General features: G+C 46.5%; 1 protein-coding gene across 1 annotated transcript; it reads right to left on the bottom strand.

The window, feature by feature from the left end:
• Window positions 1–9,951: 9,951 nt before the first annotated feature.
• LOC140418896 (uncharacterized) lies at window positions 9,952–24,245 on the bottom strand. Its single transcript, XM_072502555.1, has 3 exons — window positions 24,199–24,245; window positions 12,531–13,512; window positions 9,952–10,580 (listed from the first exon to the last, which is right to left on the bottom strand). Exons 2-3 carry the CDS (start codon window positions 13,394–13,396, stop codon window positions 10,541–10,543), a joined length of 906 nt encoding a protein of 301 aa, XP_072358656.1. The 5' UTR covers window positions 13,397–13,512; window positions 24,199–24,245; the 3' UTR covers window positions 9,952–10,540.
• Window positions 24,246–24,610: the final 365 nt, after the last annotated feature.

Here is a 24,610-nt window from a genome sequence, read left to right as displayed (position 1 = left end):
GGGAGAGGAGTAGAGCTTTAGTCATTGGAGACTCCATAGTTAGGGGGACAGATAGGAGATTCTGTGGGAATGAGGGAGACTCGCGGTTGGTGTGTTGCCTCCCAGCTGCCAGGGTCCGTGATGTCTCAGATCGTGTTTTCAGGATCCTTAAGGGGGAGGGGGAGCAGCCCCAAGTCGTGGTCCACATAGGCACCAACGACATAGGTACGAAAATGAATGGGGGTGTAAGGCAGGTATTCAGGGAGCTAGGGTGGAATCTTAGAGCTAGAACAAACAGAGTTATTATCTCTGGGTTGTTACCTGTGCCATGTGCTTGCGAGATGAGGAATAGGGAGAGAGAACAGTTGAACACGTGGCTACAGGGATGGTGCAGGAAGGAGGGATTCAGATTCCTGGATAATTGGGGCTCATTCTGGGGTAGGTGGGACCTCTACAAACGGAATGGTCTACATTTGAACCAGAGGGGTACCAATATCCTGGGGGGGAAATTTGCTCATGCTTTTCATGAGGGTTTAAACTAATTTAACAGGGGGATGGGAACCTGAATTGTCGCTCCAGTGTGCAGGAGATTGAGAGTAGTGAGGTCATGAGTAAGGTTTCAAGGTCGCAGGACTGTACCGGCAGGCAGGAAGGTGGTTCGAAGTGTGTCTACTTCAACGCCAGGAGCATCCAGAATAAGGTAGGTGAACTTGCAGCATGGGTTGGTACCTGGGACTTTAATGCTGTGGCCATTTCGGAGATATGGAGAGAGAAGGGATAGGAATGGTTGTTGCAGGTTCCAGGCTTTAGATGCTTCAGTAAGCTCAGGGAAGGTGGTAAAAGAGGGGGAGGTGTAGCATTGTTAGTCAAGGACAGTATTACGGTGGCAGAAAGGTCGTCTGATGAGGATTCGTCGACTGAGGTAGTATGGGGGGCTGAGGTTAGAAACAGGAAAGGAGAGGTCACCCTGTTGGGAGTTTTCTATAGGCCTCCGAAAAGTTCCAGAGATGTAGAGGAAAGGATTGCAAAGATGATTCTGGATAGGAGCAAAAGTAACAGGTAGTTGAATCACTTGTCAAGAGGTAGAAGGAGGCTTATGTAAAGATGAAACATAAAGGTTCAGTTAGGGCACTTGAGAGTTACAAGTTAGCTAGGAAGGACCTAAAGAGAGAGCTAAGAAGAGCCAGGAGGGGACATGAGACGTCCTTGGCAGGTAGGATCAAGGAAAACCCTAAAGCTTTCTATAGGTATTTCAGGAATAAAAGAATGACTAGGGTAAGAGTAGGGCCATTCAAGGACAGTAGTGGGAAGTTGTGCGTGGAGTCCGAGGAGATAGGAGAGGTGCTAAATGAATATTTTTCATCAGTATTCACACAGGAAAAAGACAAAGTTGTCAAGGAGAATACTGAGATCCAGGCTACTAGACTAGACTGGTTTGAGGTTCATAAGGAGGAGGTGTGAGTAATTCTGGAAAGTGTGAAAATAGATAAGACCCCTGGGCCGGATGGGATTTATCCAAGGATTCTCTGGGAAGCTAGGGAGGACATTGCAGAGCCTTTGGCTTTGATCTTTATGTCGTCATTGTGTACACGAATAGTGCCAGAAGACTGGAGAATAGCAAATGTTGTCCCCTTGTTCAAGAAGGGGAGTAGAGACAACCCCGGTAACTATAGACAGATGGTAGAGATAGGTTTTTTACTCAGAGAGTAGTAGGGGAGTGGAATGCCCTGCCTGCAACAGTAGTGGACTCGCCAACATTAAGAGCATTTAAATGGTCATTGGATAGACATATGGACGATAAGGGAATAGTGTAGATGGGCTTTAGAGTGGTTTCAGACGTCGGCGCAACATCGAGGGCCAAAGGGCCTGTACTGCGCTGAAATGTTCTATTGTTCTACCTCCTTGGTAAAGACAACCAGTTAGTTTTATTTCATTTTGAACAGGGTGATAGTTACTGGGTGGGATTCTCCATCAACCGACGCCGGAAACGCGAAACGCGATTGGGTGGCGAATCAGTTCCAACTCCGAAATCGCGATGGGCACCAATTTCATGCCATATCACAATTCTCCATTGCCTTGACAGCAGCGTTCCGGAATGCACATACAGTAAACAGCATTTGAATATCATTGGCGGGCCCGACCCGGTATTCTCCGGGGCCTCTGCAATTCTCCGCCTTCGATGGGCCAAAATCCCGATGGCGAGGTTCGCTTGTGTTGTTAAAAATCTTGAAACAGGCATCATGGCTGATGAGTGAGAAGGGGTTCAGAAAGTGTCCAACATCGCCATAGTTTGCTGACAGTTGTGCCGCTGGCCGGGGGGAATCCTGCCAAGTTCGGGGGAGTAGTGGGGTATGGCCAGGAGGTGGGCTGTGGGGTCAGCATGGATGGGCACAGAGCACTATTGCTGCAGACTGCAAGGCAGCCATGCAGCTGCGCACGGAGGAGACTGCCCGCTGTGAAATTAGGGCCACAGATCATATGTGTGTCCCCTTGGGCATTCCGCTAGGTGACCTCTGGCCTCAGCTGACCCATCAGTGGGATGGGAATGCTCCAGCACAATCAGTGCCATCTTGTTGACTGGGATGAATGTGTGTGGGGAGTGTAATGTGCATATGCGGCTGCAGCTTGTCAGCCTCCTGAGAGTCAATCACAGACCCGGTGAATCCCACACCGTTTTTCATTGGAATGGATTGTGTTTCATGTGGTGGCGGTGCTCGCCCCTCCAAAGTCACTGAGTCAGTCCAGGTTCAGCGCCAGCTTTGCTGTCATGGGAGTCCACAAATTCTTCCCCGGAGTGAACACTTAGTCTCAGGAACAGACAATCCCGCCCACTGTGTCTCATTCTTTAAAAGCTCCTGAGCTCCTTCTACACCTTTAAACAAGATGTGGAGATGTAGGCGTTGGACTGGGGTGAGCACAGCAAGAAATCTTACAACACCAGGTTAAAGTCCGACAGGTTTGTTTCAAATCACTAGCTTTCGGAGCACTGCTCCTTCCTCAGGTGATTGGAAGGAAGGAGTGATTCAAACCATACCTTTAATCAAGTAACAGATAGTGAGAGCCATCTGATGCACAGTAACCCAAAAACAAGACACTGTTGTACTTCTTCTCTGCTCTGTTCCTTTTTGAAATGAAAGTGAAATGAAAATCGCTTATTGTCACAAGTAGGCTTCAAATGAAGTTACTGTGAAAAGCCCCTCGTCGCCACATTCTGGCACCTGTTCGGGGAGGCTGGTACGGGAATTGAACCGTGCAGCTGGCCTGCCATGGTCTGTTTTAAAAGCCAGCGATTTAGCCCAGTGTGCTAAACCAGCCCCTGAATTGTGTGAACATAGTTTCAGATTTCTACATTTCAGTAACAAATGTTGAAATGTTTGCCCCACACCCACATCTGATTAAAGCCACAAACACAAAGGTCCAGTTTTCTCCTGGAGTTTGAGACAAATCAGTTTTGAAAATGATGCAGAGTTTCAGCCAAGAGGGAGATCCGGGCTCAGCCCCGCCCCTCATGCACTCAGATTGGTTGGAGGACCAGCCGCTCCTGCTCGGTCACCCAGACCCGCCCCCTCTTCCTATTCATCCTGACCTTCCGTCAGTCAGCCTGGCGTGATGCAGAGCATGCGCAGTGCGGCAACTGTAGTTAGACACCACTGCGCAGGCGCACGGACGGAGTTTGGAGCATGCGCAAATCCAGTGTTGGACTGGGGAGAGGCTTTTGTCCTGGAGAAGCGGAGTCAGTGCCAGGCGGTGGGTGGGAGGATTTGGAAACACTTTGTGGATCCGCAAACCCTTCACCATCATTGTCAGCTCCCTGGTTTGCAGCTGCGGAGCTTCTCCCTCCCTCCCGGGAACAGGCCCAGGTTAACGGGCACCATCCTGCTTCAGACACTGGAGGATGGTTCATATCAGAGGATGGGGGAGGGGGACAAGAAATAAGAGCTTCCACTTTGCACTCAAATCAATGAGGACTCTGATCTCTGGCAAGGAAGGAAACCCTGGCAGGTGGGCGGGGAGGGTTCACAAACACCCGCTGGAGGCCCCAAAACCCCACCTGCAGGTCCAGGGTTTCCAGCTCTTGGGGGATGGTTGGCTTCAGGGGGGATTGTTGGCTTCAGGTGCGGCCATCTTGGTGAAGGGCCATAGAGTGGGCGAGACATCAGGGTCCCAGTGACCAGGTGGAAAAATGATTGATTAATTGATTTTATTCTCACTTTGCACAGAGGGGCTTGAGAACTGAACCCAGCCAGAGGGGAGGGAGGGGGTGAGCTGTAAGGAAAAGAATTGTGAAGGTGGTGTGCAGGGTTTGCCGGGCTGACCAACTCTCATGGTGAAAATTATGGCACAGCCTGCACTGAAAGGCTGGCGTTCTGCCAGAGCTGGGACCAGGCCGCCTGGGGTAAGTGTCTGCCAGAGCTGTTGGAACACAGAAACAGTAAGGAACATGATCCTGTGCATTGAGAAAGGTCCAATTTATGTGACAGACAACATCCAGGCAGCATGCAGCCTGGGACAGTGGACACAAATACATTCCTATAAAATACGGGACTGTTAGTCACTGTGGGATTTGCATCCAGCACAGGGAGGTAAGAGAGTGCATGGGATTAGGATTTACTGCTTTGCAGGTACAAATGAGGAAAATATTTTTAATGGAAAATAGAATTGGACATTCAGAATTTCTCTCCTCTCTTTAAAGTTTTGTAAACTCCTTTTCCAGGGCATTAGAATGGTGGATTTACGAACAGGAAGCTCAAACTGAACATCACAGCATTATCTGACAGAGTCACCACGGCCTGAATATCATCAGTAATTGAATTAGGAAGGAGAAATGTTTGCGTATTCTGCCTGTACGACACCATCTAAAACATCTGACTGGAAAACCATCAAGACACACACTGGAGTGAGAGTTTCCAGTACATGGACTGTACAAAGAGCTTTAACCAGTTAAACAGCCTGTAAAAAAACATTACACGATTCGCAGAGGGCAAAAAGTGTAATTGTGTTCTGTGTGTGTGGACAAAGCTTCAACTCATTGTCCAAACTGGAGAAATACAAGGAAACTGGCACCATGGAGAAACCATGGAAATGTGAGGAACGCAATAAAGGATACAATTCTTCATCCCGGCTGGAAATGGGCAGCACGGTAGCATTGTGGATAGTACAATTGCTTCACAGCTCCAGGGTCCCCAGGTTCGATTCCGGCTTGGGTCACTGTCTGTGCGGAGTCTGCACATCCTCCCCGTGTGTGCGTGGGTTTCCTCCGGGTGCTCCGGTTTCCTCCCACAGTCCAAAGATGTGCAGATTATGTGGATTGGCCATGATAAATTGCCCGTAGTGTCCAAAATTGCCCTTAGTGTTGGGTGTGGTTACTGGGTTAGGATGGAGGTGTGGACCTTGGGTGGGGTGCTCTTTCTAAGAGCTGGTGCAGACTCGATGGGCCAAATGGCCTCCTTCTGCACTGTACATTCTATGAAAATGAACCCAGTGCACTAACACTTCCTTGATCGGGGTCGGGGGCGTTGACAGCAATTATCAACCCATTGTAATCACATTTCTCCATCAGAGTAACGAAGAAGGGCAAATGTTTACACAATGTTTTTCGAATTCCCTACGAAGGAGTTAATCACTTAACTCGCATTCTGCACCAGAGGGAGGAGAAAGGACAATTATTACTGAAGGAGACAAACACTCCCTCGATACATAATCGGCTTCTAGCTCACTATGCGGCCGACGATCCCAACCTTTCCACTTGTGTTGGAGAGATGTTCATATTTAAACATTCCAGTAATTTTGAAAAATCTTATCACAGATAATCATATTCCAACCGGTTGAACTCCAATAGTCTATCCTCCAGGGCCTTTTCACAGTTCTGTGATTTATGTTTCCAAAGCTAGTCCTGTGATTATTTTGGGATATTTCAGCAGATGTCATAATGCATCTCTCAAATAATGCACTTTTGCACAGGGCTGTGAATACTATTCCCTACAATGCACGCCACCAGGACCAGGCATAGCTGTTGGTGAAACTTGTAGCAAAAATCAAAAACACGCACATGCAAACACACGCACAAACACGACCGCAGATAATATGCCATCACAAGCATGCACGCATGCAGGGACCCACAAAGGTAAACATTAACAAATGCACTTGCAAACCCGAACGAACACAATAATGTAGACATGAAGACAAATACTATCTTGGGAAATGAACACATATATGTGGACACAAATGCATGGACACGAAGAGGCACACACAGCGACATGCATTTAATCGATAAACTAACATTAACAAATTCACAGTGACACACATAGGCGCAAATGTTAACAGACATGCAGAAGCACACAAATATATATGGCAAAAACAGACGTTACCACATAAGTCCAAGGGGCGGCACAAATTGCCACAGTGGTTAGCATTGCTGCCTCACAGCGCCAGGGCTATGGCCTTGCATGACTGTCTGTGGGAGTTTGCACATTCTCTCCTTGTCTGTGTGAGTTTCCTCCGTGTTCTCCGGTTTCCTCCCACAGCCCATAGATGCGCTGATTGGGTGGATTGACCATGCTTACTTTGCCCATTAGTGTCCAAAGATGTGCAGGTTAGGTGGGGTTACAGGGATTGGACAGGTTAATCGGCTTAGGTCGGGTGGTCTTTCGGATGTTCGGTGCAGACTCGATGGACCGAATGGCCTCCTTCAGCCCTTTCGGGCTTCTATGAATAAACAATTTAACAGGATCATACGGTCAAAAATATTAACATACACACAAATGGAAACTCGTCTGCGTACAAAAAGTCATTATTGCAAATCCAGACACATAAACAGAGGTAAATGCAAAGATCAATTTGTAAACATATATCAGCACAGAAACACAGTAACGAGAAACACATAATTCAAATTATACATGTTCATTGATAGGCTACCACAATGCGCACACACAGATGCATGAATATATCCATCAATCCTCATTAGAATGTTTCCGACACTCATTAGAACTCATACAAACACAAGTGCAGAATAATGAAATGAAACGATACTGATGCATATTAGAGAGATAGAGAGCGAGAGAGAGAGAGAAAGAGAGAGAAAGACAAAGGGCAATATCAGAATTCTGACGGACATTTTTCACAGCAACATTCGACAACAATTGGCGTTAAATGACACTGATGCGCAAAACCCAGATAACAGATAACAACTGATTTTATTTAATGATATACCAACCATTTCCATCACACAAAAAAGCATGCGTGAAACTCTGTTCGAATAGCTCTATTCACTCACTGTCTTGTCTTAAGTAGTGATCTGAAACTATCATTACGGTGACCATTATCAATGTGTAAACCTTCTTCTGTATCTCACCATAATATTCCCTGATGATAGACCATTTAACAATTGGTTCACAATGAAGTTGCACCTGAAGGTGAAGAAAAAATACATGTTCGAACACAGATGTATCATTGTTTGCTGTTACTGCTTGTTTTGTGAGCCAGCGCCTGTAGATATTGGAAGATGCAAGGTTACAGGATGTTCCTATATGTGCTACATTTGATCCAGCAGCAACAAGAGCGGGACTCATTGCAGCGTTTTGATGGGTCACCCAGATCCGTTCAAGGGTCAGTGAAGATCCGTGCAAGGGAGGCAGAGGCGTCGCGGTATTGTCACTGGACTAGCAATCCAGAAACCCAGGGTAATGCTCTGGGGACGTGGGTTGGAATGCCACCAGAGCAGATGGTGGAAAATGAATTGAATAATAATCTGAAATTAAAATACTAATAACGACCATGAAACAATTGTTGATTGTTGCAAAAACCCCACCTGGTTCACTATTGTCCTTCAGGGAAGGAAATCTATCATCCTTACGTGGGTCTACATATGACTCCAGACCCACTGAAATGTGGTTGACTCTTAAACTCCCTCTGGGATGGGCAACAAATGCTGACCCAGCCAGCGACACCTACATCCCACGAACGAATCCAGAAAATCTGCAACAGGATAATAGGTTCCATGCACATAAACTGCTGCTGTAAATCACGAGAAGCTGAGTTGACAGGCTCAAAACTAGGAAGGCAGAACCACAGGCAAGTGGACTTAATATATGTTAGAGCACGCGCCGAACCTCCACATCTTTGGATTGTAAGTCGGAATATAAGTTGTGAGTAGGATATACAGAGGAACAGGTGGCTATAGATAGGTTAAGTGACTGTCGTTACGACCAGAGAATATAATGGTAATTGGGAAATTGTCAAATATTTGAGGAACAAATTAAAAATAAGCATATTATCGAAAGTGTGAGAGATTTCTCACAACAGAGATTTCTGTTTTTCTTCGAGTATGAAATGCAAACTGTTAGTATGCAGTTACAGCGAGTAATCGGAAAAAACCGAATATAATGTTATCATGTGGGTAATTGAATAGAAAAGTAGCGAGGCGAAGCATCAGTTTTACAGAGCATTTGCGAGATCAATTGCGCACAATCCTTTGTATAAGGACAGGAGTTATCCTTCCCTAGAATCGGTTCATGGTCATAACTAGACTTTTAATTTCATATTTTTATTCAATTCAAATTTCACCACCTGTCATGGTGGGATTCGAACCTGGGACCACAGATCACATTCCTGGTTTCCTAGCCCAGTGACAATACGACTACGCCACCCCCGCTCCTTGCTGAAGGAAGGATGTAAGTTCTATAGAAGCAATGTTTGCCAGAGACTACCATGAATACCACCGGTCATTTTATGATGAAAGTTTATATACGCTAATGTTATATGCACTGGAGATTAAAAGCATAAGAAACAAGTTAATTGAAACACATATAATCCTGAGGTGGCTTGACATGGTCGATGTGGAAAGGATATTTACTCTTCTGGGACAATCGGGAACGAAGGTCACTGTTCAGATATAAGAGGTCGCCAATTTCAGGTAGAGGTGAGGGGGATTGTTTTGTCTCTCAGAAAGTCGTGAGTCTTTGGTACTCACTGCCTCAAAAGCCGATAGAAACGTAGTCTTTGAATGTCTTTGATACAAAGATAGATAGATTCTTGAGAAGCAAGGAGTAATACGTTTATTGGATGAGGCAGGAATATGGGGGTGAGGATAGAGTCAGATCGACCATGATCTCATTTAATGGCCGAGCAGGTGGTCGATGTTGAGGGACCTCTGCCAGTTCCCAGGATGCATAGCTCGGGAGAAGACCTGGAGAGCTGAAAAGGCAGCAGATGTGTGGTGGCTTCCTGATGCGCGTCGAGAAGCCAACGGTTACCCTTTGGAAACATGGCGATCTTCTATATCTGGCTGAGAGTTGGTGCTGGAGTTTAGCCTCAGGAATCCAGGGGAACGTTGTCGCAAGAAGTGCGATTGAAAACCTGTCAGGTGAGAAGTCGTGGAAGCAGTCCAAGGGATTTACACAGTAACTTCATTGCAGTGTTAATGCGAGCCTACTTGTGCCAATAATAAAGATTACTATTATTAGAAGGAGCGATTTTTAAAGGCAATTCAGAGGTTCGATATTTGGAAGAGAATGCTCGATTTCCCTCTTGAGGGGAGATAGTGTGAACCAGTATTGTGAACCAGTATTGTGTAACACATAATTAATAAGGCCGCCTGGCTGTGTTGTGCAGGGTTCTGTGGAATCTATGTTCGTCGCACCGACCATGCATTGTGCAACTTTATGTGTTCGACTGCAGATTACCTGTTAATTCAAATGTGCCATGTGTTGATTCTGAATGTTTTTGATTAAGATAGGTATTGCAAATAACCACACTTCTTTGACTTTGTGGAGTGATGCTTAATTTGTTTGTGCAAAGACTGTGGGTTTTTATGGCTTGGGGTGTACATGGGATAAGAAACTTTGCAAACTTTAAACCGAATCATACCAAAACCCTGGTGGTCTGATCTAGGATCATAACAGAACATATTTATAGAATACAGTGGTGTTAAGTATTAGGTATGTATTGATAAGAGAGATTAACTTAGCATGTTGATACCGTTTGAAAGTTTAATTATAGAACAAATTGCATCTTAAGGAAACTAAAAGAGGAAGTAGAACAACATTTGGATTATAACCGACTGAAATACATTTCCACTTTCCCATCTCCGTAGACATTACAGGCCACATCTGGATTGAAGACGACGGGGATGATAATGGTAATATCGGGACAACCGCTTCCACATTCATCACCCTGTTTGTCTTCAGCATATGCTATAGCACAGCAGTCACTCTGGTGAAGGTGAGAAGGTTCAATCCATTCACTCTACCATCTGTCCACATTTCTACAAGTTTCATTTAAAAAGAAATTAGATAACTGCAACGGATCATTAAATATCTGCTTCATTCTATTATTTTTCATACAGATCGAGTGATCAGTTGACGTTCGGCCGCCGTTCATTTTCCTCAGTGTTTATAGGCACCTCTGGATTACAATAATAAACATATTCTCTTGATCACTCTTAAAGAAAGCGGTTTTTATTTTATGATGCCAGGTTTTTTTGTGAAGAGAGAAACATCCTGCTGAAGATTTCCATTTTGCACATCCAGAATATTCGGAATCATACCTGTGTTTTCAGCAATATTCAAGTCCGGTGTGACCAAGCGACTGTTTGGATTCGTAATCTGTAGTTGAAAAGAATCATGAATTGGACATCTTGCGTGATTTTGTTTTGTTGTTCATTTTTACGGCATGTCGGTTTTGCTGGCAAGGCCACCATTTGTTGCCCAACCATAATTGCCCTTGAGAAGGTGGTGGTGAACCATCTTCTTGATCCGTTAACAGTCCATGGGGTGCAGATTCACCCACTTTGGTATTGGGGAGGGAGTTATCGTTATACCGTTAACGTAACTTAGATTTTCACTTTAGTTTCAGTTAATGTGCTAATAAATAGCTGTTCTCACTCCTGTGCTCAGATGTTTCTTCCTTTTATGTCGCAGTTATATGTGCTCCCTGGTATGTTACAGGTGTAGATAGTGCTGGCCGCTCAGAGCCCATGTGTTCATTTCTCAATTACTTTCTAAGCTGTTGTATCCTCTTTGTGAAAGTTTGAAACAGACGTTCTCCCGAACATACTCTGTATGAATTTGGCAATAAAGTGTTACATTAATTAACTTCAAATTCTTTGTATTTCTTTTCCTACGGTTCCTCCCCAGCTCTCTAGTTTCCCTAGTAAAGCGCCCCCCCCGCCCCCCGCCTCCCTCCCTCGCGCACACACACACTGCTGGATCATGGCGGCCCATCACTTTCACATGATTTTATCAGAAAATGCAGAGGCAGAATGACCACACAGCCAGAAGAACCTCTCTGAACTCTCTCATATGATTATTCGTCAAATTCACATGGCAGGTTCTTGTAAAGAGCAACACACTGATCCATTGCAGCACTATACAGAACGGAAATTGGAAAATTGAAACTGCCTGTACACTGTCGCAGTCAAACGCTTACGGTGCAGGCACAGCATGGGTTTAAATACAGAGTTACGCGGCTGTAGACTGTGCCAGCATACATTCCCAAGGCACTTTCAAGTTACCCGGAGTTCCAATTTACCCATTTGGGTTGTTGGACACCCTCGGATCTAATATCAGCAGGGTTTTAAGAACATAAGAACTAGGAGCAGGAGTAGGCCATCTGGCCCCTCGAGCCTGCTCCACCATTCAATGAGATCATGGCTGATCTTTTGTGGACTCAGCTCCACTTTCCGGCCCGAACACCATAACCCTTAATCCCTTTATTCTTCAAAAAACTATCTATCTTTATCTTAAAAATATTTAATGAAGGAGCCTCTACTGCTTCACTGGGCAAGGAATGTTGTCATTTATCTCAAGAGGCTTGGAATATAAAGGCAGGGATGTACTTCTGAAGCTTTATAAAGCATTAGTTAGGCCCCATTTAGAATACTGTGAGCAATTTTGGGCCCCACACCTCAGGAAGGACATACTGGCACTGGAGCGGGTACAGCGGAGATTCACACAGATGATCCCAGGAATGGTAGGCCTAACATACGATGAACGTCTGAGGATCCTGGGATTATATTCATTGGAGTTTAAGAGGTTGAGGGGAGATCTAATAGAAACTTACAAGATAATGAATGGCTTAGATAGGGTGGACGTAGGGAAGTTGTTTCCATTAGCAGGGGAGACTAGGACCCGGGGGCACAGCCTTAGAATAAAAGGGAGTCACTTTAGAACAGAGATGAGGAGAAATTTCTTCAGCCAGAGAGTGGTGGGTCTGTGGAATTAATTTCCACAGAGGGCGGTGGAGGCCGGGACGTTGAGTGTCTTTAAGACAGAAGTTGATAAATTCTTGATTTCTCAAGGAATTAAGGGCTATGGAGAGAGAGCAGGTAAATGGAGATGAAATCAGCCATGATTGAATGGTGGAGTGGACTCGATGGGCCGAATGGCCTTACTTCCGCTCCTATGTCTTATGGTCTTCAGTCAATTTACTTGACTTTCAGCCAGAATATTAGCCCTTATAAATGGGCTGGAGTTTGTTATCAGCAGAAAGAGACCCAAATGAATATGGTTCAGTCCTGAATGTGAGGAACAGCAAAATCCAATCACTGTGGTTACTTGTGGCCTCGTTGGTGTCTCAGCAGGTTGGGTGAAGTAGTGAATCCCTTCCCACACTCTGAGCAGGTGAATGGTCTCTCCCCAGTGTGAACTCGCTGGTGTGTGGACAGAGCGGATGACTGAGTGAATCCCTTCCCACACTCGGCGCAGGTGAATGGCCTCTCCTCAGTGTGAATTCGCTGATGTACAGTGAGGTGATATGATCGTCTGAACCCAGTCCCGCAGTGAGAGCACCTGAACGGTCTCTCGTCAGTGTGAACACGTTGATGGCTCATCAGATCCCCAGAACTTTTATAGCACGTCCCGCAGTCTGGACATTTAAACGGTCTCTCATCAGTGTGAACTTTCTGGTGTCTCAGCAAGTGGGCTAAAATAGCAAATCCCTTCCCACACTCTGAGCAGGTGAACGGCCTCTTCCCAGTGTGAATTCGCTGGTGATTCTGCAGGTTGGATGAATCACTGAATCCCTTCTCACACTCTGGGCAGGTGAATGGTCTCTCCCCAGTGTGAATTTGCTGGTGTCTGGACAGAGCGGATGACTGAGTGAATCCCTTCCCACACTTGGGGCAGGTGAATGGTCTCTCCCCAGTGTGAATTTGCTGGTGTCTGGACAGAGCGGATGACCGAGTGAATCCCTTCCCACACTTGGAGCAGGTGAATGGTCTCTCCCCAGTGTGACTGCGTCGATGAGTTTCCAGCTGGGATGGGTAAGTGAATCCTTTCCCACAATCCGCACATTTCCACGGTTTCTCCTCTGTGTGACTGCATTTGTGGCTTGTGAGGTCTGATGATCGACTGAATCCCCGTCCACACACACAACACGTGTACCGTTTCCCCGCACTGTGAACGATGCTTTTTCCTTCCATGTTCAAAGTACGATGATATTCAGGATATGATAAATTGAGGATTCTGTCAGATCCTGATGTGATGCTTGGTTTGAGTTTCCGGACTTTGAAGCCTCCCCTTCGAACACCCTGTGAAACTGATTTAAAACAGAAAATAGGGAGTGAGAGAACCCACAAAAACACAAAGGCAGGTTGTGAAATTGAGCTGAATGAATCTGGTCATTTGTGGGGCCGGCACTGGGAAAAAGTGACCATGAAAACTGCTGGATTGTCATAAAAACCTAACTGGCCTCTTTGGGAGGAGAGAGAAAGAGGTGAAGAGGGATTTTGTATATCTACAAGTCATACTAAAGAGAATAGTTGACAACGCAAATTCGACCTTGAGCTTCATAAACAGTAATATTGACATCAAAACTATGCTTCTGGTGGCATGGTGATTAGCACTGCTGCCTCTCAGCGCCAGGGACCCGGGTTCAATTCCGGCCTTGGTGACTGTGTGGGGTCTGCACTTCCTCCCAGTGTCTGCGTGGGTTTCCACCCGGTGCTCAGGTTTCCTCTAACAGTCCAATGAAGGGAAAGTTAGGTGGATTGGCCTTGATAAATTGCTCCTTAGTGTCCAGGGATGTGCAGGTTAGGTGGGGCTATGGGGTTACAGGGACAGGGTAGGAGTGTGGGCCGAGGCAGGGTGCCCTTTCAGAGAATCAGTGCAGACTCGATGGGCTGAGTGGCCTCCTGCACTGTAGGAATTCTATGATTCCAATTCTATTCGATGAATCTTTATAAAGCTCTGGTCACCACTTTTCAGGAAGGATCTGAAGGTTCTTGGAGAAAGTGCAGAGGAGATTTACCAGAATGGTTCCAGCAAAGGAGGTTGAGGGGAGATTTGATTCAGGAACTCAAGATTATGCCAGATTTCTATCAGGTGTACAAAGAAACTTTGTTTCCATTCACTGATCGTCCAAGAACCAGGGACAAAGATGTAAAGTTTTGGGTAAAACCTGGATTGATCTATATAAGATCCTGAGGGGTTTTGACAGGGTGGATGTGGAGAGGATGTTTCCTCTTGTGGGAGAATCGAGAACATCACTGTTGCAAAATAAGGGGTCACCCATTTCAGATGGAGATGAGGATTTTTTATTCTCTTGAGGGTTGGAAGACTTTGGAAATCACGTCCTTAAAAGGCAGCGGAAGCAGAGTCCTTGAATATTTTTAAGGCAGAGCTGGATAGATTCTTGATGAGCAAGGGGGGTGAAAGGTCATCAGGGGTAGGCAGGAATGTGGAGTTAACGTTAGAATGAGATCAGCTGCAATCTTATTCAATGCTGAGCAGGCCCGAGGGGCCGAGTGGCCTGTTCCGAGTTTGTATGTCAAAGGTACAGGAGATATGAGGTGATATGAGATTTATGTTTTTACACAGCGAGTGGCAATGACCTGAAACTTGCTGCCTATGAGGGAGTTTGAAAATAGACACAATGAACGATTTGATTTCAAAAGGAAATTGGATAGACATCTGAGGGAAATAAACCTGCGAGGATACAGGGATAGAGCAGGAGAATGGCACTGACTGGATTGCTCCAGAGAGCTAGCATGGACTCAATGGGCCGAATGCCTTTCTCTGTGCCATCATGTCTCTGACTCCTTTGTGTAATCTAGTTTTGTAATTTAACCCCAGGGGGTTCAGATATCACTCAGGTAAATCTGTGCTACACTCCCTCCGAGGCCATTCTATCCTTCCTCAGGTTTGTTGCCCAGAACTGAACACAGTTCTCCAGGTTTGGTCGAACCAGGGTTTGTGAATCTCTGGGCTTTTCCAGTTACACTGAGACCTGAAATCTTCCCTCACAGACAGAACAGTCAAACCTTTTACCTTCCACACCCAGATGCTGCTGAAATTCAGTTTCTAATGAATCAAGTGACTCTGTCAGATCGCGATGTGACGTTTGGTTTGCATTTCCTGTCTGTTAAACCTCTACTTCCAGTATCCTGTAAATTTACAGAAACCTCACAGTCAGTTTAGGATAGAAATTCACAACATTCTCTCCTTCCAACTTTGATTAAACGTATTCCTGGAGGTTTGATCACATGATCTGCCCCCATCCTCCAGCCATTAATCGGTCAACACATCCATCCTTGTGACACACTGCCTTCCTCGGCCAATTGGGAAGCAAAATGACTCATTACCTAACAGGACAGTTACTGTCCTAACGATTTTCCAGACACCCAGGTATGAATCTCACGAACGCAGGGAGTGGAGTTGGTGCAAACTCAGGCTGGAGCAGCTTCGGAACAGTAAATATAAATAACTTACCTCAGGGATTCACGGCCTATTCGGCAGAGAGCGGATTTGGCCCGAATCCGGGGAGGAGGAGCTTTGAACAGTAAATATAAATAACTTACCTCAGAGTAAAGCTGATTGGCTTGTTGGGAATCTGTTCTAAATTTGAGAAACTGGAGTAATTAACTAAGTAGGGAGTAACTCGGAGATCAGTAACTAGGAGATTGCTGTTTATATCTATAATCAACGATTTGGATGAGAATGTACAAGACATTCATAGAATTTCCAGTGCAGAAGGAGGCCATTTGGCCCATCGAGTCTGCACCAGCTCTTGGAAAGAGCACCCTACCCAAGGTCAACACCTCCACCCTATCCCCATAACCCAGTAACCCCACCCAACACGAAGGGCAATTTTGGGCACTAAGGGCAATTTATCATGGCCAATCCACCTAACCTGCACAGCTTTGGACTGTGGGAGGAAACCCACGCACACACGGGGAGGATGTGCAGACTCCGCACAGACAGTGACCCAAGCCGGAATCGAACCTGGGACCCTGGAGCTGTGAAGCAATTGTGCTGTCCACAATGCTACCGTGCTGTTGGGGCTTGGGTCACTGTCTGTGCGGAGTCTGCACATCCTCCCCGTGTGTGTGTGGGTTTCCTCCGGGTGCTCCGGTTTCCTCCCACAGTCCAAAGATGTGCAGGTTAGGTGGATTGGCCATGATAAATTGCCCTTAGTGTCCAAAATTGCCCGTCGTGATGGGTGGGATTACTGGGTTATGGGGATAGGGTGGGGGTGTTGACCTTGGGCGGGGTGCTCTTTCCAAGAGCTGGTGCAGACTCGATGGGCCGAATGGCCTCCTTCTGCATGGTAAATTCTATGACATCTATGACATGATCAGTAAGTTTGCAGATGACACTAAAATAGGTGGTATTGTCAGCAGTGAGGAAGGTTATCAAAAATTGCAGCAGGCTCTTGATCAGCTGGGAAAGTGGGCCGAGAAATGGCAAATGGAATTCAATACAGATAAGTGTGAGGAATTGCATTTCAGAAATCAAGGTAGGACTTTCACAGTGAATGGTAGGGCCTGAGGGTGTATCATGGAACAGAAGGATCTTGGAGTTCAGGTGCACGGTTCTCTAAAGGTGGAGTCACAGGTAGATAGGGCAGCACGGTAGCACAGTGGTTATCACAGTTGCTTCACAGCTCCAGGGTCCCCAGTTCGATTCCCAGCTGGGTCACTGTCTGTGCAGAGTATGCACGTTCTCCCCGTGTCTGCGTGTGTTCTCTAGTTTCCTCCCACAGTCTAAAGATGTGCGGGTTCGGTGGACTGGCCTTGCTAAATTGCCCTTAGTGTCCAAAAAAAAGGTTAAGTGGGAGTTACTGGGTTACGGGGATAGGGTAGATAAGTGGGCTTGAGTAGGGTGCTTTTTGTAAGGGCCGGTGCAGACTCGATGGGCCGAATAGCCTCCTTCTGCACTATAAATTCTCTGAAGACGGCTTTTGGCGTGCTGACCTTCATCAGTCAGGGCACTGAGTATACAAGTTGGGAAGTTATGTTGCAGTTGTACAGGACGTGGGTGAGGTCGCACCTGGAGTATTGTGTTCAGTTTTGGTCGCCTTGCTGTGGGAAAGATGTTATTAAACTGGAGAGAGTGAAGAAGAGATTTACAAGGATATTGCCAGGACTCAAGAGACTGAGTGAAAGGGAGAGATTGGACAGGCCAGGACCTTTATCTTTGGAGCGTAGGAGACTGAGGGGTGATCTTATCGAGATGTATAAGATCATGAGAGGCGTGGACAGGGTGAATACACTCAGTCTTTTTCTCAGGGTTGGGGAATCGAGAACTAGAGGGCTTTGGTTTAAGTTCAGAGGGGAAAGAATTAATGGGAACCTAAGGAGCAATGGTTTTACACAGAGGATGGTACGGAATGAGCTGCTGGAGGAAGTAGTTGAGGCAGGGACATTGACAAGATTGTAAAGGCATTTGGACAGATACATGGTTAGGAAAGGTTCAGAGGGATATGGGCCAAATGCAGGCAAATGGGATTGACCTAGATGAGCTTTTTGGTTGGCATGGACCGGTTTGGGCTGAAGGGCCGGTCTCCGTGCCATAGATTCTATGAACCCCAAATCTCTTTGGACATCCACTGTACTTAACATCTTTCCATTTAGAAAGTACTCAGTTCTATCCTTTTTTGGTTCCAAACAGATAACCTCACACATGTTTACATTACCACAATCTTGCCCATTGACCTTGTCTGTCAATATCAAAGAACAAAGAACAAAGAACAAAGAAATGTACAGCACAGGAACAGGCCCTTCGGCCCTCCAAGCCCGTGCCGACCATACTGCCCGACTAAACTACAATCTTCTACACTTCCTGGGTCCGTATCCTTCTATTCCCATCCTATTCATATATTTGTCAAGATGCCCCTTAAATGTCCCTATCGTCCCTGCCTCCACTACCTCCTCCGGTAGTGAGTAACAGGCACCCACTACCCTCTGCGTAAAAAACTTGCCTCGTACATCTACTCTAAACTTTGCCCCTCTCACCTTAAACCTATGCCCCCTAGTAATTGACCCCTCTACCCTGGGGAAAAGCCTCTGACTATCCACTCTGTCAATGCCCCTCATAATTTTGTATACCTCTATCAGGTCGCCCCTCAACCTCCTTCGTTCCAGTGAGAACAAACCGAGTTTATTCAACCGCTCCTCATAGCTTATGCCCTCCATACCAGGCAACATTCTGGTAAATCTCTTCTGCACCCTCTCTAAAGCCTCCACATCCTTCTGGTAGTGTGGCGACCAGAATTGAACACTATACTCCAAGTGTGGCCTAACTAAGGTTCTATACAGCTGCAACATGACTTGCCAATTCTTATACTCAATGCCCCGGCCAATGAAGGCAAGCATGCCGTATGCCTTCTTGACTACCTTCTCCACCTGTGTAGCCCCTTTCAGTGATCTGTGGACCTGTACTCCTAGATCTCTTTGACTTTCAATACTCTTGAGGGTTCTACCATTCACTGTATATTCCCTACCTGCATTAGCCCTTCCAAAATGCATTACCTCACATTTGTCCAGGTTAAACTCCATCTGCCATCTCTCCGCCCAAGTCTCCAGACAATCTAAATCCTGCTGTATCCTCAGACAGTCCTCATCGCTATCCGCAATTCCACCAACCTTTGTGTCGTCTGCAAACTTACTAATCAGACCAGTTACATTTTCCTCCAAATCATTTATATATACTACAAAGAGCAAAGGTCCCAGCACTGATCCCTGTGGAACACCACTGGTCACAGCCCTCCAATTAGAAAAGCATCCCTCCATTGCTACCCTCTGCCTTCTATGGCCTAGCCAGTTCTGTATCCACCTTGCCAGTTCACCCCTGATCCCGTGTGACTTCACCTTTTGTACTAGTCTACCATGAGGGACCTTGTCAAAGGCCTTACTGAAGTCCATATAGACAACATCTACTGCCCTACCTGCATCAATCATCTTAGTGACCTCCTCGAAAAACTCTATCAAGTTAGTGAGACACGACCTCCCCTTCACAAAACCGTGCTGCCTCTCACTAATACGTCCATTTGCTTCCAAATGGGAGTAGATCCTGTCTCGAAGAATTCTCTCCAGTAATTTCCCTACCACTGAAGTAAGGCTCACCGGCCTGTAGTTCCCGGGATTATCCCTGCCACCCTTCTTAAACAGAGGAACAACATTGGCTATTCTCCAGTCCTCCGGGACATCCCCTGAAGACAGCGAGGATCCAAAGATTTCTGTCAAGGCCTCAGCAATTTCCTCTCCAGCCTCCTTCAGTATTCTGGGGTAGATCCCATCCGGCCCTGGGGACTTATCTACCTTAATATTTTTTAAGACACCCAACACCTCGTCTTTTTGGATCACAATGTGACCCAGGCTATCTACACCCCCTTCTCCAGACTCAACATCTACCAATTCCTTCTCTTTGGTGAATACTGATGCAAAGTATTCATTTAGTACCTCGCCCATTTCCTCTGGCTCCACACATAGATTCCCTTGCCTATCCTTCAGTGGGCCAACCCTTTCCCTGGCTACCCTCTTGCTTTTTATGTAAGTGTAAAAAGCCTTGGGATTTTCCTTAACCCTATTTGCCAATGCCTTTTCATGACCCCTTCTAGCCCTCCTGACTCCTTGCTTAAGTTCCTTCCTACTTTCCTTATATGCCACACAGGCTTCGTCTGTTCCCAGCCTTTTAGCCCTGACAAATGCCTCCTTTTTCTTTTTGACGAGGCCTACAATATCACTCGTCATCCAAGGTTCCCGAAAATTGCCGTATTTATCTTTCTTCCTCACAGGAACATGCCTGTCCTGTATTCCTTTCAACTGACACTTAAAAGCCTCCCACATGTCAGATGTTGATTTGCCCTCAAACATCCGCCCCCAATCTATGTTCTTCAGTTCCCGCCTAATATTGTTATAATTAGCCTTCCCCCAATTTAGCACATTCATCCTCGGACCACTCTTATCCTTGTCCACCAGTACTTTAAAACTTACTGAATTGTGGTCACTGTTACCGAAATGCTCCCCTACTGAAACATCTACCACCTGGCCGGGCTCATTCCCCAATACCAGGTCCAGTACCGCCCCTTCCCTAGTTGGACTGTTTACATATTGTTTTAAGAAGCCCTCCTGGATGCTCCTTACAAACTCTGCCCCGTCTAAGCCCCTGGCACTAAGTGAGTCCCAGTCAATATTGGGGAAGTTGAAGTCTCCCATCACCACAACCCTGTTGTTTTTACTCTTTTCCAAAATCTGTCTACCTATCTGCTCCTCTATCTCCCGCTGGCTGTTGGGAGGCCTGTAGTATACCCCCAACATTGTGACTGCACCCTTCTTATTCCTGATCTCTACCCATATAGCCTCACTGCCCTCTGAGGTGTCCTCTCGCTGTATAGCTGTGATACTCTCCTGAACAAGTAGCGCAACTCCGCCTCCCCTTTTACATCCCCCTCTATCCCGCCTGAAACATCTAAATCCTGGAACGTTTAGCTGCCAATCCTGCCCTTCCCTCAACCAGGTCTCTGTAATGGCAACAACATCATAGTTCCAAGTAGTAATCCAAGCTCTAAGTTCATCTGCCTTACCCGTAATGCTCCTTGCATTAAAACATATGCACTTCAGGCCACCAGACCCGCTGTGTTCAGCAACTTCTCCCCGTCTTCGCTGCCTCAGAGCCACACTGTCCCTATTCCCTAGTTCTCCCTCAATGCTCTCACCTTCTGACCTATTGCTCCCGTGCCCACCCCCCTGCCATACTAGTTTAAACCCTCCCGTGTGACACTAGCAAACCTCGCGGCCAGGATATTTATGCCTCTCCGGTTTAGATGCAACCCGTCCATCTTATACAGGTCACACCTGCCCCGGAAGAGCTCCCAGTGGTCCAGATAACAGAAACCCTCCCTCCTACACCAGCTGTTTAGCCACGTGTTTGTCTGCTCTATCTTCCTATTTCTAGCCTCACTGGCACGTGGCACAGGGAGTAATCCCGAGATTACAACCCTCGAGGTCCTGTCTTTTAACTTTCTGCCTAGCTCCCTGAACTCCTGCTGCAGGACCTCATGCCCCTTCCTGCCTATGTCGTTAGTACCAATATGTACAACGACCTCTGCCTGTTTGCCCTCCCCCTTCAGGATTCCCTCTACCCGTTCGGAGACATCCTGGACCCTGGCACCAGGGAGGCAACATACCATCCTGGAGTCTCTTTCACGTCCACAGAAGCGCCTATCTGTGCCCCTGACTATAGAGTCCCCTATAACTATTACTCTTCTGCGCTTTGACCCTCCCTTCTGAACATCAGAGCCAGCCGTGGTGCCACTGCTCTGGCTGCTGCTGTTTTCCCCTGATAGGCTATCCCCCCCGACAGTATCCAAAGGGGTATATCTGTTCGAGAGGGGGACAACCACAGGGGATTCCTGCACTGACTGCCTGCCCTTTCTGGTGGTCACCCATTTCTCTGCCTGCACCTTGGGTGTGACCACACTTACATAACTGCGATCTATGACGCTTTCCGCCACCTGCATGCTCCTAAGTGCATCCAATTGCTGCTCCAACCGAACCATGCGGTCTGTGAGGAGCTGCAGTTGGGTGCACTTTCTGCAGATGAAGCCATCCGGGACGCTGGAAGCCTCCCGGACCTGCCACATCTCACAGTCAGAGCACAGCACCCCTCTAACTGACATTGCGTCAATTAATTAAAATTAAAATTTGTCTTTTTTTTTTTAAATACTTTTTTTAAATTTCAAAGTTACTGTCAACTATCTGTTTCCTAGCAATAGATTTCTAATAGAAATGCGATAGCTAACTATAATATTCTCCGATCTCTGGCTTAGATATCCTCTAAATTATAATTAAGTTATTATGTTTAATTAGTTCCCAAATACTCAAAAAAATTTAGGTTAGAATCCCAACCAGCCACTCAGGTCACAGCTTTTCTGTGATGTCACTTCAGTTTCCCCCCGACACACACAATTTGAAAAACAGGTATAAAAGTAAAAATCACTTGCTTACCTTCTGAGATGTTCTCAGGTTCTCTCGCTGACAGAGACTGCTCCTCCACCTCCAATCCTTGACCTGCACAATGCTAATAATATAATAATATAATATGGCACTTACCTTACACCAATGGGTCTTATTATTAGGTTAGAGGAGGAGGGCGGGTGGGAGACACTACACGTGTAGTGTCTCGGGTTTCCTCTCCACCAGAATTTATTGGTTGGGGGGGGGGGACTTGCCAGAGGTCGAACTTCCGGTTCCCGCCGAAATCCAAAGGGCTGCTCCTGTAAAGGTAAGGCTTTTAAACTAACTACTCACCTCCCAGAAGGCCCCTGCGCACCGCTGCCGCCGAAATCCAAAGGGCTGCTCCTGTAAAGGTAAGTGCTTTTAAACTAACTACTCACCTCCCAGAAGGCCCCTGCGCACCGCTGCCGCCGAAATCCAAAGGGCTGCTCCTGTAAAGGTAAGTGCTTTTAAATTCACTACTCACCTCCAAGAAGGCCCCTGCGCACCGCTGCCGCCGAAATCCAAAGGGCTGCTCCTGTAAAGGTAAGGCTTTTAAACTAACTACTCACCTCCCAGACGTGCAATATAATGCAATCATCTATGCTGTCTGTGATGCCACTGAACTTTGTATCATCAGCAACACAGAGGGGCTGGTTTAGCACACTGGGCAGGCCAGCAGCACGGTTCAATTTCCGTACCAGCCTCCCCAAACAAGCGCCAGAATGTGGCGACTAGGGGCTTTTCACAGTAACTTCATTTGAAGCCTACTTGTGACAATAAGCAATTTTCATTTCATTTATTTCCCAGTGCAGGAGAGGCCCCTCGGTCCATCGAGTTTGCACTAACACATGATAAACTTGACCCACCTACCTAATCCCATTTGCCAGCACATGGCTCATAGCCTTTAATGTTATGACGTGCCAGTCTTCATCCAGGTACTTTTTTAGAGGATGTGAGACAACCGTCTCTCCCACCCTCCTCGGCAGTGCATTCCAGACCCTCGCCACCCTCTGGGTAAAAACATTTTTCTTCAGTACATGTGTCAATAAATCTCACCCCACTCTCTGTTGTCTGTTGGTTAGCCAATCCTCTATCCAAGCTAATATCTCTCAACCCCGTGGGATTTTACCTTTATTATTACCTTTTATGTGACACTTTATCAAATGTATTCTGGGAGTCAAAATACATCGACAGGACCCCATTATCCACTTGGCTTGTTACATCTTCCAAGAACTGCAAGAAATGAGTCAAACACGATATACCCTTCACAAAACCACGCTGACTCTGATGGATTGCAGTTTGACTTTCCAAATGTCCAGATACTGCTTCCTCAATAATAGATTCTAACAGTTTTCCAACAACAGACTTTAAACTAACTAGTTTCCTACTTTCTGCCTTTTTGACCTAATCCAGTGACATTGGAGATTTTCTCAGTGACCCTCAGTCACCATCACTGAAACGAACTTTAAATTCCAGATTTTATTAATGTAATGTCCCCAGAACATTTTCCTGTCTCTCTGGGTGACTAATGAAGTGACATTGTCACTGGGTCAGTGTCTCCCCCCTGGTCTCCAGGAGGTTGTTTGTGGAGAGAAGCCGGAAGTGGTGGACAGTGAGAGTGGAGAATGTTCATTGTTCAGCTCTGGGGCCGCACTCGGGATTTGTAAACCCCGCCCCCAACACTGACCTCTCACCTGACCCCTCATAATTCCCGGACAATGATTGACGGCATCGCGCGACCAATAGAAGAGTGGACGGGTCCTGGAGGGGGGGGGGGTTGGAAGTGACAGGTCCTCCAGCCAATCGGAGTGAATCAGGGGCGGGACTGGGCCGAGTGAAGCATGCGCAGTGTGATTAATGGCGACGCAGAAAAGTTTCTTTCTCGGATCCACAATCCGTGAAGGTGGGAATGGCGGGACGGAGGGAGCTGGATCATGCGGGTTGTTAGGCACGCTTCGTAAACATGTTATATGAACTGAACATCTGACAAAATAAACCACCGGTACCTGGGGATCTGGGCGGAGGCTGCAGCTTTGTTACATACGAGCCTGTGCACCCGCCATCTTTATTTGGCACTGGCAGCGGTGCGCATGCGCCCTCGTTATTTGGCTCACTGGCAGAAGTGCGCACGCGCACCCGCACCCACCATCTTTTTTGGGGCACGAGCAGCAGAGCGCAGGCTCAGTCGCCATCATTGTTGGGGGCAACATTTTTGTAATGTCTTCATGACAGACTTTCCCTCTGAGTTACAAATTCTTATTTATGGGACAGAATATATGCCGAGGGCAGTGACAATAACTCGAATTTATATTGTGACTTGAACAGAATATAACTTTTAAGACTTTCAGAGAAACGTTACAAAATAACAATTGACATTGAGCCGCATGAGGAGATATTAGATTTGAAGGAGAATCTTAA

This window comes from Scyliorhinus torazame, chromosome 5 (genome assembly GCF_047496885.1).
Source record: "Scyliorhinus torazame isolate Kashiwa2021f chromosome 5, sScyTor2.1, whole genome shotgun sequence".
In the NCBI taxonomy this organism is placed as follows: Eukaryota; Metazoa; Chordata; class Chondrichthyes; order Carcharhiniformes; family Scyliorhinidae; genus Scyliorhinus; species Scyliorhinus torazame.
The sequence above is the reverse complement of the archived record's forward strand: the minus strand, read 5'-3'. Positions and strand labels throughout refer to the sequence as shown.